At 37.4% G+C, this 14,153-nt stretch overlaps 1 protein-coding gene across 1 annotated transcript in view; it reads left to right on the top strand.

Moving 5' to 3' along the window:
• The window catches only part of MTCL1 (microtubule crosslinking factor 1), a 104,322-nt gene that overhangs the window by 58,022 nt on the left and 32,147 nt on the right, over positions 1 to 14,153 (top strand). Inside the window, exons 7-8 of the mRNA XM_070747538.1 lie at positions 12,627 to 12,719; positions 13,807 to 14,037. Of these exons, the coding sequence (XP_070603639.1) occupies positions 12,627 to 12,719; positions 13,807 to 14,037 (324 nt within the window). The remainder of the gene's footprint in view (positions 1 to 12,626; positions 12,720 to 13,806; positions 14,038 to 14,153) is intronic.

The raw sequence follows: 14,153 nt of genomic DNA, 5'->3' as shown, positions 1-14,153 counted from the left end.
GACAGAAGGAGGCGAAACAGATAATATATGCTGCTAAAGCCTTAAAAGAGGAAGAAATTGCCAAATCTCTAAAGAAGGGGGATAAAACCTTCTTCAGATATATTAGTGATAAGAAGAAGAAAAACTGCGGCATCACGAAGCTTAGTACCGGGAAAAATACATGCATTAATGGGAATAAGGAGATCGCTGACCATTTCAATAGCTACTTCTGTTCAGTTTTCTCAAAAGACACCTTACAAAATAATACTATAGAGGGATATAGCATTGCTTCCAGCTGTACGGATTCAGCTCCAGTGATCTTAGAAGCCGATGTCGTAGAAGAACTTGAACGATTAAAGATAAATAAGGCAATGGGTCCAGATGGCATCCACCCCAGAGTTCTTAAAGAACTCAGATCTGTCATTGCTACCCCCCTGACTGATTTGTTTAACCAATCCTTGTTAACAGGAGATGTTCCTGAGGATTGGAGAATGGCCAGTGTTGTGCCTATCCACAAGAAGGGCAGTAGAGAAGAAGCTGGTAACTACAGGCCAGTTAGCTTGACATCAGTTGTCGTTAAAATGATGGAGACTCTACTCAAAAAGAGGATAAATCAGCACCTAAAAAACAATAACTTATTGGACCCAAATCAGCATGGCTTTACTGAAGGCAAATCATGTCAGACTAATCTCATTGATTTCTTTGACTATGTCACAAAGGTGTTGGATGAAGGTGGTGCCGTGGATATTGCCTACCTGGACTTCAGCAAAGCCTTTGATACGGTTCCACATAAAGAGCTGATAGATAAATTAGTGAAGATTGGACTTAATCCCTGGATAGTTCAATGGATTAGCAGCTGGCTGAAGCATAGACACCAGAGGGTTGTTGTGAATGGCGAGTATTCTGAGCAGAGTCAGGTTACAAGCAGTGTGCCACAAGGGTCTGTTCTGGGTCCTATTCTTTTTAATATGTTTGTGAGTGACATAGGGGAAGGTCTGGTAGGGAAGGTTTGCCTATTTGCCGATGACTCTAAAGTGTGCAATAGGGTTGATATTCCTGGAGGCGTCGGCAATATGGTAAATGATTTAGCTTTACTAGATAAATGGTCAAAGCAATGGAAACTGCAGTTTAATGTTTCCAAATGTAAAATAATGCACTTGGGGAAAAGGAATCCTCAATCTGACTATTGTATTGGCAGTTCTGTGTTAGCAAATACTTCAAAAGAAAAGGATTTAGCCGTAGTGATGTCTGACAGTCTCAAAATGGGTGAACAGTGCAGTCAGGCGGTAGGGAAAGCAAGTAGGATGCTTGGCTGCATAGCTAGAGGTATAACAAGCAGGAAGAGGGAGATTATGATCCCGCTATATAGAATGCTGGTGAGACCACATTTGGAATACTGTGTTCAGTTCTGGAGACCTCACCTACAAAAAGATATTGACAAAATTGAACGGGTCCAAAGACGGGCTACAAGAATGGTGGAAGGTCTTAAGTATAAAACGTATCAGGAAAGACTTAATGAACTCAATCTGTATAGTCTGGAGGGCAGAAGGAAAAGGGGGGACATGATCGAAACATTTAAATATATTAAAGGGTTAAATAAGGTCCAGGAGGGAAGTGTTTTTAATAGGAAAGTGAACACAAGAACAAGGGGACACAATCTGAGGTTAGTTGGGGGTAAGATCAAAAGCAACATGAGAAAATATTATTTTACTGAAAGAGTAGTGGATCCTTGGAACAAACTTCCAGCAGACGTGGTAGATAAATCCACAGTAACTGAATTTAAACATGCCTGGGATAAACATATATCCATCCTAAGATAAAATACAGAAAATAGTATAAGGGCAGACTAGATGGACCATGAGGTCTTTTTCTGCCGTCAGACTTCTATGTTTCTAAATATTTTAATGAAATGGAAATCTGACCATTTTTAGCATTTTTTTCATGATACAGATAGCTCTCATTTAGCAACTGATTCATTTAGCGATCGTTTGCACTATAAAGGTGATGGAGGCAAAAACTGTTCTTGTATTTATGATTTTCTGAGAGCAGGATGTTCTACAACAAGAGGGCAGCAGCAGAGAAGGCTCTGTTCCTAGACACTGCCGGTTGAAACTTTTTACTGGTGGGGTCTGCAGGCTACCTTCCTTGCTTAATTGAGTGAGATGAGATGAACTGATGAGACAGGGAAAAGCCAATTTCATAGATAACTTGACCCTAGGCCCTATAGGGCTTTATAGGCGATGACTAACCCCTTAAATTGAACATTGAACCTGGAAGCAAACTAGTATCCATTGCAGTTCATGGAACAAGGATATTATACATGTCCTTCTTCAGGTACCCAGTATGGCTCTCGCAACTGCGCTCTGAACCAGCTAAAGATTTCAGTTATTTTTCAGGGGTAGGTTCATATAGATTATGTTGTAGTAGTCCAATCGGGAAATGATTAGGACATAAGTGACCAAGCATAAAGTCTCCCTACCTAGAAAGGGCATCAATGGTGCATTGTGGAATTGGGGAAATGCCCTCCTGGCCATGGCTGCCACCTACTCATTGAGCAGGAGCCATGAGTACTAGAGGACTCCTGAGTTACACATCTGATTTGTCTGGGATAGTGCAACCGCCTAGAGTCCAGAAAGAGTTGGGCAGCCTATAAGTGTTATAGATAGATAGATAGATAGATAGATAGATAGATAGATAGATAGATAGATAGATAGACAGACAGACAGACAGACAGACAGACAGACAGACAGACAGACAGACAGACAGACAGATGATAGATGATAGATAGATACATACATACATACATACATACATACATACATACATACATACTGCATCCAAAACCAAAGAAGATAAAGTCCTTGTACAGAGGAGGCAAGTCATAACCATTCCAACTTACTAGAGATCAACTGAAATCTATTGTTCCCCATCTCCAGGCACTACAAAAGGATGTGCAGTGGACAGATGTGCACCCACGACAGAGATATACTATATGTTTGGGTATCATCAATATGTTGGTGATACTTCATCCCATGGATATGGATGAACTCACCTAGCAATTTCATGTAGATGCTATACAAATGCGAGTTTAAATGGGCGTTAAAATCTAACCCATCTGAATTTAAATTGAGCAAAAATTGATTGTATGTTCATCTCTTCTAATTTTTTAGATCAGAACACAGCTTTCAAAACATAAAGTTCTATGATCACTTTGAAGACACTAGATTGTTAGGTCTTATTTTAGTCATATATGCTATATTGATAATTGCCATAACAATTGCAAGAATATTCTTACTTGAATGTTTGGTTGATAGTGTAACCTGGAACTAGCCAGTTTTGTACATTTAGCTGTGAATGACTGCAAATGTTTGTTGTGGAATAGCACTTAGCTCGTTTTGTCAATTGTACAGTCCTATAATCTGGACTGAAGTGACTGAAAAACAATGATTTCATTCATTGATGTCTTTCCTAATGTAAATTTTCAATACTCCAATCATTTTTATAAGGAATTAAAGGACACATAATTTCTTAAATTTTGAAGCAACATTTTAAATAAAAAGTCTGTCTGAAGGAAGACAAATATGTGAATTCAATATTTGATTTGCTGGCCATTAAGTATACAGTGGTCCCTCGATTTTCGCGGGTTTGAACTTTGCGAAACGGCTGTACCACGGTTTTTCAAAAATATTAATTAAAATATACTTTGCTGTTTTTTCCCTATACCACGGTTTTTCCCGCCCGATGACGTCATACGTCATCGCCAAACTTTCATCCGCCTTTAATAAATATTTTTTTAAATAAACTTTAATAAATAAACATGGTGAGTAATAATCTAAATGGTTGCTAAGGGAATGAGAAATTGCAGTTTAGGGGTTTAAAGTGTTAAGGGAAGGCTTGTGATACTGTTCATAGCCAAAAATAGTGTATTTACTTCCGCATCTCTACTTTGCGGAAATTCGACTTTCGCGGGCCGTCTCGGAACACATCCCCCGTGAAAATCGAGGGAACACTGTATTATAAATTGACTTTTTAGATTGAAGGCAGGTAAATTAAAGGATCTGGGAGCAAAACACGTAGCATTCTGATTTGCCAGTCTTGGACTGATTGATTAAATTGTGATTTAGTTATACTCAAAAATAATGAAAAATACATATATCTTCAAGACAAAAAGAAACATATTAGCAGAAATATACCTTAGAAGTATGTTAATAAATTAAATGGCTTACATTGTTTATAAACATGATCTCTTAAAAATGTTCTAAGCTCCAAAATTGCCAACTTCGTGCTAGGTTCCCTCTTTATGGAAGAAAAACATGTAAACTGTACAAAAGGAAGAGACTTTATATGTTTTCAAAAAAAGTAATCAGTTTATTCAAAACACTTGCTAAAATGCAAGAAAATATTACTGACCTGTTATGGTGGAGTAGCTTCAATAGCTTTCTTGATCCTGATAGTAATGTAGATGGGGGTGGGAGTTCCATGTCAGGTCACCCTTGGTGATAGGGTAAATGAGTGGTGTAACATTAACAGCAATCCACAATAAGGAAAAGAGCAGGTAAAACTCATAAGCCTTAGGGAAAATAATGCTACTAAAAGAAGGAATTCCAAACTCAAACGAAGACAGTGGCAAAGGATTTCTGCACAGTTCCAAGAAAACTGTGACATGGCTGGAACATTGAGACAAGTTTATATGATAGATGAAGAGATTCCAAGTAAAAAAACATTCATTTTCAAAATAGAACTGGAGATGATAATGTAGTTAAATCAAACCTACAAAGAAATCTAGTCGGTAGTAAAAGATGATTTTCTCATTGCAGGAGACGCGGAGTAACGACACGGACACGAGCTGGATTTAAAACTGGGTCATTTTATTTAACATAAGTTTGCATAATTTAATAATTAAATTAGCATAATTAGCATAATTAACTTATGACCCTAACGAGGACCCGCAGGGTCAAACAATTGCTTCCGGGGCGGAAAATGACGTAGAATAAACTTCCGGGGCAACTTATGGGCGTAGCTCCATGCTAATCCAGGTGAGGGACCCCTCCCTCACCTGAGACTTTGCCATGCACTTGCATGTGGGAGGTCCTGCCGGCTAACCCCTAAAAGGGGACTTAAATGGGCGGGACCAAAAGACAGGTTCCCCCCAACTGCTCAGGTCGCCAATACCACAAGCTTGGAGAAAACCTGTCAATCATCCCCAAAGATGCCCAACGGAGAACACTCAGTTGCTAAACCACCACCCAGTTTTCCGCCCCTAACCTGCCTTACCCAAATGAGCAAAGGTAAGCCTATTAACCTAAACAGGTGCAAGCACCCCCTAACCGCTTATCCCTCTCTACAGTGTGGAATAGGCGAAAAAATGGCCATAGCTAAGAGGCCAGACCGCCAAAAATTCCTATTCGGCCCCCTAAGGGCGACCCAGAATAGCACACTGTAAAATAGGGAGGACGGGCGGGTGTCTGCTCGCAATGACAGTCCGGGCGAAGGCTGATCCCGGGCCTGCCCGCCCTTTTATAGGGCTGGCAGGCCCCGCCCGGACACGTCATTGATCAGGCCACCCCGGCCTGATCATCGGCCGAAATCTCGCGATCTCGCGAGATTTCGGCCGAGAAAACATGGCGGCTACGCCATGCGTCCTGTGTCTTCCCTAGCCCTCCAGCAAAAGGCGCCGGTGAGTGAGGTCCACCGGCGCTATTTTACAAGGAGAGATGTAACTGAAATATATGGAATGTGAGAAGAATGAAGAAAGCAAAATATCTTTTGTGAAATGACAATATTTTTGAAATAAATGAACAACTCAGTTAATATAATATGTATCACAGCCTGAAGCCTGCCAAAGAATGATAGTGATAGTTTAGAAGGATATTGCAAGTACTGTATGTGTTTAGTTATAACTCAAAAGATGTCCTTCAACATTAATGGTGTACAAGAATGTACACTTCTTAAGGGGGCAGTGGTGAAAAACACTAAAAGATTGTTAAGTACAAAATTGAAAAGGGATAAATGCAATATTAGGAAAGAGCATACTACTACAACTCGGTGGCTGGAATGTAAACATTAGAGAAATTGAAAAATCTGGAATTACAGAAGAACTGGGTTAGGTAAAATGTAATAATGGAGAAAGTTAACAAGAGTTTTGCAAAGATAATTCTTTATTTATTGAGATAATCAGCTTCAAGCCACAACTATGTATAATTTACACATGGGCATTATGGGATTTACAACATGAATATAACATTTAATATGTAATAGGAAAGAGAATATAGAGAATGGCAATCATTGAGCCATAGCATTCTGAAATGCATATTATAAAACAGACCATATACAGATGCCATGCAGAAAAGAAACTAAGGAGCTATAGAAGAATAAGAGACATCATAAAAACTAAGTATTTTCAAAATTCCAGAGAAAAGATTCAGCTGCTTTTCAAAACAATTTATTTTATAAGAGCCAAAGTAAGACATAAAATTATGCATGACAATTGAGTACATCTACATCACATCAAACAAAAAGCAAATAATGAAAAAAAGATTTCCAACAAGCAGAAGAGATTAAAGAAAAAAAAGTAAGATCAGAGTATAGTATTCATGAAAAAAATCAAAAGATAGATCTAGTACTTATGGAAGAAATCTAATAGAAGTAAATGAAATTAAAGGAAGATGGAAAAGCTATACTGAAGCTCTTTACAAATTGGGTTGTGGAATCCTAGAACAATTTGTCCAGACATAATGCGTGAAGAATTCTTCTTTCCTACAAAATGAGATATGACAGGCAATGGACCAGCTGTCAAATAAGAAAGAAAGCACCAGGGTCAGATGAGATGCCCATTGAACTATTTAAAGCTGCAAGAGAACAAGCAATTAAAGTGCTAACAGCTGAGAGAGTAAATTCTCACACTGTCAGAAACAAATAGCCTTAGACCAAAAGTCTTCAAACTTGGCAACTTTAAGACTTGTGGACTTCAACTCCCAGAATTCTCCAGGCAGGTTTGGGTACCCCTACCTTACACTGTATAAGTTAATGTAGAAAGTGTAGATTGGAATATTTGGATTTGTTTAAAAATAATAATCAGACATAGACATGTCTACGGAGAGGGGCAGCATACAAATCCAATAAATTATTATTATTATTATTATTATTATTATATTTACCAGTTCACACAGAAGCCTGGGTCTCCTAATATGCCTTCCGATTTTCCCAAAGCATCTATTGTTTTTTCAGACTCTGATGTAGTGGGAACCAAGTTAGATAACAGGGAAATAATGCATTTATTGCTTAGATATAAATCAGCTTTCACAGAATATTTGACTACAATGACTACATTGAGCCAGAAATTTGCTTTCCCTATAGCTTCTGATCCTCCTGGTGGATAATACTAATTTGAGATGTATTACTGATTACAAAGTCAGAATCTCACCCAATATATATCTGTCCAGAAGAGATGGAGATTTCTCCTCCCAACTCTCTCTGGGCATTTTGAACTGGAGAAAATGAAGGTTTGAGTAGAATTTCTTTCCATCCAAAGAAGAAAATGGAAAAGAGCTCTTCAGCCTCAATAGAGATCATGAGAAAATAAATAAAATAAACCTTTATGGAATATGGTGTGACAGAAAATTCTTAAATAGTTATAAGCAAACAAATCAAATAACCATTATCAAACAAGAGAGAGATGGAAACTATTCCTTAATCCTGAGAATGGTATTTACCGTGTTGGAGAAAATGGAGAAAAGAGCATAAAAATATGAAAATTTGAAAGATTTACTTTGCTTCAGCTTTGGTGTTCTTGAAAGCCTTTTTTAAAAAATATTCTGTGACAATAGCTGTATAACAACAAATACAAAATAAAGATTCTTGTCTGGATATTGGAAAAGATTAATGTCATACTAAGAACAGCAATGCACAAGATATGGAAATTATTAAAACATTGGAGTAATTGTTGCACATAAAGTTTTACCTAACTTCCTACAAAAAAGAATAAATCTATGTATTAGTTAATGATAAAGAAAATACAAGAAGTTAAGTTTATTTATTATTTATTTATTTATTTATTAGATTTCTGTGCCACCCTTCTCCTCAGACTCAGGGAGGCTCACACAAGAAAAATAGAAAACATCTAGAAATCTAAACCTAAAAACATGCTCAAACTCCAGCCAGTCGCTCACATTCACCCAATCATACATATACATTCATTCATCAGCTGGGGCTAGATGTTTAACTTAGTGGCCCCTAGCGTGTCAGCAGAGATCAGTCATTAAAGCCTTGGGGAAGGTGGGGAGGGTGTGGGCGGTATGAATCTCTAGAGAAATTGATTCCATAGGGCCAGGGCTGCCACAGAGAAGGCTCTTCCCCTAGGCCCCGCCAGGCGACATTGTCTAGCTGATGGGACCTAAAGAAGACCAACTCTGTTGGACCTGACCAGCTGCTGGGATATGTGAAGCGGAAGATGTTCCGTAGGTAATCTGGTCCAATGCCATGTAGGACTTTATAGGTCATAACCAACACTTGCGTTTAGAGACCAATGGGCAGCCAATGCAGCTCATGGAGTGCTGGAGAAATATGGGCATATCTCGGAAGGCCCATGATGCTCCCACAGCTGCATTTTGCACCACCTGAAGTCTCTGAATGTTCTTCAAAGTTAACCCCATGTAGAAAGCGTTGCAGTAGTCGAACCTCGAGGTGATAATTGATAGTTTTATTTTCTTAAATTCAAGAACATGGACAGTATGCTGGGAGAGAGAAGTTTAATTCTGGAGGTGGTAATGACAAACGTAGACGATAAAGTATAAGGATATACAGTATAGAGATTCTCAGTTATCCAGGTCATGGTTGTTGCAAGGTCCTTTTTCAGGAGGCAATTGGGCTTTCTTGTTTCTTCCTTCGAAAATGTTTCGCTTGTCAGAGCTGAAGAAACTTCTTGAATGAGAAGTGAAATGTCTTCAACTGAAGAAACAGGAAGATCCAGTTCCCCCTTGAAAAAGCATCTTTGGGATAAAGTATAAGGGTGTTTCTGTGGCAACAAATGATGAAGCAGCAGTCTTTCCAATTGAAATACAATGCTGCAAAAAGTGGAGATAGAAGAGAAGCAAAAGAGAGAGATCGGACCAGATTATAATCCGAACAAGAGCTCCACTGACTGCAAGAAGAATCAGTCAGTTTTGATTTTATTAAAAAATATTTCATTTAGATAATAGCAAGAAAAAAACACAAACTTTGTATATCTTATTCACCGAGAGGGGCGGCATACAAATCCAATAAATAAATAAATAAAAAGATTAAAGCTGAAAGAAACAATTACTCATGATAAGATTGAGGGAAGTTAAAGAAGGAGACAATAGATAAAGCAGATAGACGGAATCAAGGTGGTGATAAGAATGTCTTTAGGAAAACTGCAATGTTATCACCATAGACAAATAGAGATAGCAAATATTCATTCATGGACTATTTAAAGTTAAACCTGATGTATTGGCCACTAACTAAATAATGTAGTTAAAGGAACTGCAACTATTTATTTAAAAAGTATATTACATGGTTAAAGCGTATCGTAAAAAAAAGGGTTAAGAATTGTAATTTTGGTGACATTCAGCAACATAATTCCATTATAGCAACAGTTATACTGGTGATAAGCTCATCAAACATAGTGTAACACATTTCTGATTTCACACCACAGGTAACTGAAATGTTCTTTTATAAAGGTCAATGAAACTGCAGTTTGTTCATATGTCAGCATAATAAAATTAACCCTTCAAGAGGAAAAAGCAAGGATCAGTTATGCTGTGTAATTCAAGCAAAGATCAGATAGCATCTGTAACTACGATGTCCCAATTAATTAACCATTGTTGAAGCATAAACCAAAAAAAAGTAGATATTATTTCTCTGCCTAAAAAATATGCCCTTTAGTATTCAAGCCCATTGGCAGGAAAATAAATGATCAGGTTTAAAAATATGACTATTATTTAATGTACTTCCCTCTTTATTTTATTTTAGCATTAGCTTCTCAAATTGAGAAGGGTGGATGTAGGACTCTTATCTAAACTTTTCTGTTTTAAGATTAAGGAATTAAAAATGTCAGTGAGCAAAACGGGCAGAACTTTTAAAGACATTTTAATTTAAGAATTAACTTATAGACTGTAACATATTTGGAAGTGTAAAATATTTGCACTCCCTGATCCTACACACATGCTTTATTCATATCTGAACTTGTCATATGCGCCCACTTTTTAATAAATTTACATAATCTCTTGTCCAATTACAATTAATCTCCACATATACACAACTATAGCATGCGATTCATTATCTTCACTGGAAGTGGGATTGACATACATGTGTTCATGGGCTTGTTTTATTACCAAGAGAGAACAAATTGATTTGTCATCTCTCTACGCATCGGATACATTTTGTATCTATTAAGTTATCATAGAAAACAACTAAAACTGAGATTTTTGATAAAGAATACACTGTCTAGATTTGTATCTTCTCATTCTTTTTCATTTCTTTTCAACTGAGAAAGCAAGTGCCATTCTGGAGTCTTCTAAACTGATTTAGCTGAAGATACTATTTCATCTATTTTCCATTTATTTCCTATTTTCATGAAAATATCTATTTTCCTGGTAGCAAAAATAACTCTATGATCTATGGCAGTGTTTCCCAACCTTGGCAACTTGCTGGCTGGGGAATTCTGGGAGTTAAAGTCCAAATATCTTCAAGTTGCCAAGGTTGGGAAACACTGATCTATGGCACCTATGGCACGCATGCCACAGGTGGCACGCAGAACTATATCAGAGGGCACGCAAGGCGTTGCTCTATGTCAGCTCCAGTGAGCATGTGTGCACTAGCCAGTTGATTTTTGGCCTTGGGGAAGGCCATTTCATCCTCAGGAGCCTTCAGGGAAGCTTCCTGAAGCCCCACAGTGCAAAAAACAGCACAATGGCCAAACTGGAAGTCCATTTTTCCAAACTTCCGGCTTGCCCGTTTGGTCATTTTTTCACCATCCCAGGCTTCAATAGGCCTGTGCACATGTGCGAGGTCTGGGACAGATGGGGATTGTGCACATGTGCAGGGATGCATGGGGTCAGTGCGCATGCATGGGGAGGGAATGGTGTGGGCACATGCACATGTGCTAGCACATGCAGCCACACCCTTTTGGCACATAGACCAAAAAAGGTTCGCCATCACTGATCTATGGTATCCAAGGTACTACTCCATAATTTCATTAACGTTAGCTATGGAACTACTCTAACAGTGGACATTCATTCTTAGAGAGAGCTATATCATCATTAGATGATCCAGTGACTTTCAGCCAATTATTGGGATAACCAAACTACCTGATATTGAACCTTCGGCGGTGATCTACCATGCAAGTCAACACATTTATTTAATTTTAATTTTATTTATTTGTTGGTTTGTTTGTTTATTTATTTATTAGATTTCTATGCCGCCCTTCTCAAGATGACTGAGGGCGGCGTACAACGTTAAATATAACAATATACAAGAAATCTAAATAACTATAAAAATATAACAATTTACTAAAGAACCACATTTTAAAAGATCTCATATACACTCACACACATTCATCCAATCCAATCATATCTAGTAATGGCCGGAGACAGTCTCATCACTCACACCCCCCATGCCTGCCGGCAGAGGTAGGTTTTTAAAGCTTTATGAAAGAACAGGAGGGAGGGGGCGTTATGTATCTCTGGAGGGAGTTCATTCCATAGGGCCAGGGCCACCACAGAGAAGGTTCTTCCCCTAGGCCCCACAGTCGACATTGTCTGACTGACGGGACCTGGAGAAGGCCAACTATGTGGGACCTAACTGGCTGCTGAGATACATGAGGCAGAAGACGGTCCCAAAGATAATCTGGTCCTAACCAGCACTTTGAATTGTGCCCAGAGACCAATTGGCAACCAGTGCAGCTTAATGATAGTTTGTGATGGTAAATTAGTCCATGAAATGTCTACATTTTCCATACTACACACATGTTGTACAGCAGATGACACTTCAGTTGCATTTCAAAACCCTACAGCATAATTGATTGGCTCATCATATACAGCTCAGCTGATCTGTCTTCTCAGAGAAAAAGACTTCAATTCAGAGTCAGAAATAGATGCAGTAAGTCACAAAGCTAACAATCAGCTCAGCAAGATATTGAATCTTCCTCCAGGACAAAAAACAAATGAAATAAATAAAATTCACTATTCACCAGCATTTTAATTTTTAGGTACTTACTTCAATAAGTAATTTGGTCCTAGGAGTATTGTATTGATGAAACTGAAAGCAAAATAAACTTTAAAGCGAGTTTCAGAAATGATAACTTTCTGTAAGTGTTTTTGTGCACTTCAAAAATCCATATGTATATCTGCATAAATAACTATAGTTACAAATAATCTCGCTGTCCATACCATAGCTAAAGCAAATCCTTATGTGGATTTTAAATATACATTCAATCAAAGAATGCATAACCAGATTCATCAACAGAATTTTTTGTGCAGGTTTTTCCACTGATTAAGAAGCATGTGTTTGAACACTGTTTGATTGTATAGTTTTAAGTCTCAGTGGTATATAACTTAAAGTTTTGTTACTTTTGTAAAAACTGTTATTGTGCTTATGAGCTCAGGGACTGCCGTGTTTTACCTGTACAGAATGTATCGATACAGGAGCTTCAGGCTCAACTAGAACAGGAGGTGAAATTTCGACAAGAAGAGCAAGAAACCTTTTCAGAAAGAATAATTCAGGTAAATACATTAAATAGTGACTGGAAGAAAACTTCATCTGGTTCGCTTACTATTAGAAAAAAGTGCCATATATTTGTGAAAAAGTGTTCAGACATTATATATGTTTCGTTGTGGATAATTAATTGCTGAAACAGCTTTAAGGGACAATTGATTTTTTAAAAATCAATTGTATAAATAGAAATCAAATTCTGGCTTCAAGTCATATTATTTGGAAAATGGATTACATGATTACAAGAATATTATTGGTTACAGGAATCTAATATGGTATAAAGTTTTCTCATTCTCACTTTGATTTTTGTGTGTGTGTGCAGTTTCATATATTGTGAGCTGCTTTTATAATACTAACGTAGGTAATTGGAATTTACTGAAACTAATTAGCATGTGGAAATTATTTTTCTAATAATTTTTATAAAAGAATTTTGCATAGAGAATCTAGAATTTGCTATCTTTTAAAATTATTTTACTAATATGATTTATTATGGATGGTTTTAGATATAGATAGCATCAGTTGACTGATGGATTACAGAACTGTAAACCTTTATCAGTGATTGTTAATTAATTGACTATACAGTATGCAGTATGTGTATGTGTCAGAGGTGGGTTCTGGTTTTCATTGCTGCTGGTTTATTCAGGGACATACTGCGCAGCGATGCGCATACGTGTGCACAGTAGTTTGCAACAAAATGCAACAATTTTTAGTTGAAAATAAAGTTAGGAATTGTAGTCCCCTATATAACAATATCAAGTCCAGGATCATGGATGCAACACATTGAAATAATTCACTGAAGAGACAGAGAATACAAATGCTTACATTACAGAAATCTAATCCAGCTTGTTACAATAAATGAGCTGTGTAATTTTTGTTCCAGCAGGCTATTATGGTTAATTAAATTAAGTCTTCAACCTGAGGTCTTTGGGTTTCTTGAGAGATGGATCCCTTGGTAAAATCAAGTGGTAGTAATAAGAATTGGCAATCTTGTTTTTTTGATCAAATGGATATGGGGCAGGGGGGACAGATTCCAGTAACAAGCTGCTTAAGGGCAATACAGTATTCTATTCATGTTGTGCATACTTGTTCTGTTTAAAGTTGGAAGAAGAACATCTGCAAAACTTGCAAAGAAAAGATTTGGAGATACAAAGCTTGACTTTGCAGAACAAACTGGAAGAGAAAACGTGGAGTCAGGAGAAAATTCTGATGGATCAAGAACTCAGACATTTCAAGCAGAACATTTTTATCCTATATGTGAAATTAAAATGGTTGCTAAAACATTGGCGGCATGGCAGGCAAATAGAAACGCAAGAAGAAGACATTCTTGAGGTAACTGTTCCATATTATTTAATGGAGTAAAGCTAGAAATGTGGTGATAATAGTTTTATTATAGGCAAAATCATATTTTAAGAAATAATGTTACTTCAAGTTCAGATGCCAAAACT

Source organism: Erythrolamprus reginae, chromosome 3 (genome assembly GCF_031021105.1).
Source record: "Erythrolamprus reginae isolate rEryReg1 chromosome 3, rEryReg1.hap1, whole genome shotgun sequence".
Classification (NCBI taxonomy): Eukaryota; Metazoa; Chordata; class Lepidosauria; order Squamata; family Dipsadidae; genus Erythrolamprus; species Erythrolamprus reginae.
Note: the sequence above shows the minus strand (reverse complement) of the source record. Positions and strands in the feature narration are given on the sequence as shown.